This window comes from Nicotiana sylvestris, chromosome 5, assembly GCF_000393655.2.
Source record: "Nicotiana sylvestris chromosome 5, ASM39365v2, whole genome shotgun sequence".
Lineage (NCBI taxonomy): Eukaryota > Viridiplantae > Streptophyta > Magnoliopsida > Solanales > Solanaceae > Nicotiana > Nicotiana sylvestris.
The window spans coordinates 159,256,597-159,260,024 of NC_091061.1; the positions used below are offsets into that span (position 1 = coordinate 159,256,597).

General features: G+C 37.3%; 1 protein-coding gene across 1 annotated transcript; it reads left to right on the top strand.

The window, feature by feature from the left end:
- The first annotated feature begins 325 nt into the window (after positions 1-325).
- On the top strand, positions 326-2,917 carry LOC104249047 (uncharacterized). The gene is made up of 3 exons (XM_009805417.2): positions 326-1,011; positions 1,942-2,096; positions 2,195-2,917. Exons 1-3 carry the CDS (start codon positions 441-443, stop codon positions 2,456-2,458), a joined length of 990 nt encoding a protein of 329 aa, XP_009803719.1. The 5' UTR covers positions 326-440; the 3' UTR covers positions 2,459-2,917.
- The last annotated feature ends 511 nt before the right edge of the window (positions 2,918-3,428 follow it).

The window sequence follows — 3,428 nt, forward strand, 5'->3', positions numbered from 1 at the left end:
TTCTCTTACTATTCTCCATTTTTTTTTCTTCTCTTGATCTAAAATTAGATCCTTTCACTTGCTTTTTCCAATATAAATATATTGGGTTCCGTACAGTGGTGAACTCCCCTGTTTCACTTTCAAGATTTGTTTCATGTCTTGTCCTTTTCTTTTCTGTTAAGCATTTGCCATTTCTTCCATTGAACTCTTCCATTTTGTTCCTAACCAAGAATTTTAAATTTGGTTAATTCCAAAAACCCAGAAAAAACCCATATAATAATTTTTTGATAAATAATTGCATTTCTTCCGTTGAACTCTTCCGCAAGTGCTCTGAGAGAATATTTTGTAGCTTCATTGGTCATGTCCTAGAAAATAATATACTCGTTTGATTATTTTCCGAAACCCAGAAATTATTTTCATCAAGATAGTCGTATTTCGATTTTATTACGATTTGGGTATTAATGGGGAATTGTTTCGGGATATCAAGAAAGTTGACGTCGGAGATAGCGCCGGCCGACGTAATAAAGAAACATCCGGCTGTCAAATTGTACGGACCGCCGAATAGTATTTCAACCTATTACATTCGATGTGCTCTGCTCTACAAGCCGGTGACTGTCCATTTTATTCCCTCAGAGACCCACCGTTCGCCGGTACTGGAGTACAAATCCGACTCCGTTACAGGGTCCGTTAACGACGTTTTACGTTACTTGGACGTGAAGTTTCCGGAGCCGAAGTTGTTGATGGGGCGGGGAATTGGTAGGGGTGGGTGGTGTGATGAAACGACGCCGTTTGTGGTTTGGTTGGTGATACTGCAGCATAGGAGTATGACGTGGCACTTGGAGAGAATGGGGAGATGGAGTGAGGACTTGGCGGGTCGGGGCGGGAGGGCACGGGGTGATCCGGCTATGGGGACTCCGAAAATGGAGGTGAGAAAGTTTGCGAGGAGTTATTCACAGTTGTTGGAGCTAATGCTGGAGCATGCTCAAATGGAGGAGAGAGTTGTTTTTCAAATCTTGGAAAAAGCTGATAGAGGTAACTTCAATATAGTTATATTGATAGCTATTTCCTTTCTTTTAATCAAATTTCTGAGCATTTAGAGGTGATAATTTGGTTATTTGCTCCATTGATGAAGTGTAAATCAAGTAGTAGCTGATGTGGGGAATCTTGTTATCAATCAGTCAATTGCACCTCAATCCGAAATTTTCCGTTATGATGAAAGAATTCTCTGTATCTATTCTGTTTTACTATGGTTCAGTATTCAGAGGATTCACTATAGCTAAATTAGCTTTAAACTGGTTAACATAGAGCATTCTTCTCTTTTATCCGGACTTTGGATTGGTTATGCATGGAAAATGTTCTTTGTTATGCTTAATTGCCTATTTTAAGAAAGATATTTGGAAATGGAAAAGGGAATGGGGTTACAGTTTCAGAGTTGAATAGCAGTTTGTGTGATAAAGTTAGAAATTACGAGATTTATTGATCGTTAAGAGGGTATATTGGATGCACACAGACGGGATGCAGAACAAATTCTGATCTTTAGATTTGTTTTTCTTCATGGTGGGACTGTTAATTTTATGTAAGTTTGCACAATTAACTTGATTGAAAACGAAAATTGTATCTGCCTGTTTGAGGAAATCAAACAATTAATTGGATATTTTAGAATTGTCGTAACTTGAATATGAAGTTCGAAAAATGGGAGAATGTTTGTAAATAGCAGATCTACCAATCATACATCTGAAGGGGAGTTTTCTCCTCAATTATTGAGAATGGGGGTTGTTGATCTCAAAGCCAAATTTTCCAAATGGGAAGTGACTGGTTAACAAGAATGTTTAGCTTATTTAGTTCTTCTATATATTTAACTTCTTAGTTTGTCCAAGGTAAGTTGCTTATTCAGATCATGCTGATCTTGTAGTATATCATTTTGCTGCAATATTATTTACCTCTACTTGATCACGATTTCAGGATTGTCTAAAGCTGCAAACGAGGAGCACGCAAGGGACCTTCCGATGATGAATGGTATTAAAGAAGATATCAAATCTATCGGAGTTCTTGATTCAGGGCATCCTTCCTACCAAGAGGCCCTCTGCAACCTCTCTACTCGACTCAAAACCTTACAGGTTCATTCTGCATTCACTACATCAAGATTTTAATCTGCCAAATTCTTCTGAAATATGGCTATCTTTTACTAACGGCCTCACTATATATCTAATGCCAGGAGCATAGCAAGAAGCACTTTGAAGAGGAGGAGAAGAATCTACTGCCGCTGATGGAGGCAGCTGAATTAAGTAAAGCGCAACAGGATAAAGTCCTAGACCAGTGCTTGGATGTCATGCACGGCACACACTCCCATCTCTTTCGTTTCTTTATGGAAGGCCTCCTCCCTCAGGATGCAATGCATTACTTGGACATGCTTTCAAGGTGCAGTGACCAAAACAGAGTATCTTCAATGCTACGATTAATTGTGGATAAGATTGTATGATTCGATTTTGACAATCAATCATCGTCGCTTTGAAATATAAATAGTTATCATCATCAATTGATGTTCTAGCTTTGCTTTTAAAGTGGAGCACTTGATGTTAAGCTCACTATAATTGCTTTGCCTTTGCACTTCTTTAATGTCCTGTGGGGTTCTTAAGTTGAGTCCTTAAGCACCAATTATACCTTTTGTTGTTTCTTTCACATGGCAGATGCTCAAAGCAAAAGGGAGGAGAGGTTGCCTTTTGTTCTTTCTAGTTTTCATTTTTTTTCTTTCTTTTTTCTTTTACTCTAGCAGTTTAGCTGGTTATAGTTAGTCTGTACATAGTAGGGGACAGATATGCTTTGTTGGATGTTGCTTTGAATCTACTTCTCTGCTAATGTAAATAATTTGAAGGTGGTCCATGTGGATGTTGTTACTTTTCTGTAAATAAAGAAGATTTTATGTCACTTATGCTTTGTCCATTTTTCTATCGGAATAACCCCTTTACCTTGGCTAAGCAGGGGTAAGTCTGCGTACACACTACCCTTGCGATTACACTGTTTTTTTTTTTTTTTTTTGCTCTGTCCATTTTCATCTACTTTCTTGCATAGCATATAATTTGGTCTTAACTTTTGACACCTTTAGCTTGGGAGAACAAGAAGAGAATATAGGATTGCAGATAACCAAAGAGACTATTGCTTCTTCTTTTGAAGTTATGCTTTTTTTTTTTACTTTTTGCTGTCTTTTCCTTTGTTATTCTTCACTTCCAAGTTAAGCTGCATCTTATCCATTTAGATTCGGCAGCCTTAGGAAAATTAAATTTGCTAAATTATTTTTGTTAATCAAATGGTATTGGTCTTTGTTCTTGGAATCTAACAGTCTGGCCTGGGGTTTACCACAGACATGTCGGAACACTTCTCTTTTTTTTTCTTTTAATTTTAAAAAAATATATATAACTTGTCTGTTCAACTTTATCTTGTATATTTCAGCT

Excerpts from the sequence above, each read along its gene's own strand:
- LOC104249047 (XM_009805417.2), top strand. The coding sequence starts at position 441 with ATGGGGAATTGTTTCGGGATATCAAGAAAGTTGACGTCGGAGATAGCG. Across the intron at positions 1,012-1,941 it reads CTTGGAAAAAGCTGATAGAG|GATTGTCTAAAGCTGCAAAC; the intron begins GTAACTTCAATA and ends TCACGATTTCAG. Across the intron at positions 2,097-2,194 it reads CTCGACTCAAAACCTTACAG|GAGCATAGCAAGAAGCACTT; the intron begins GTTCATTCTGCA and ends ATCTAATGCCAG.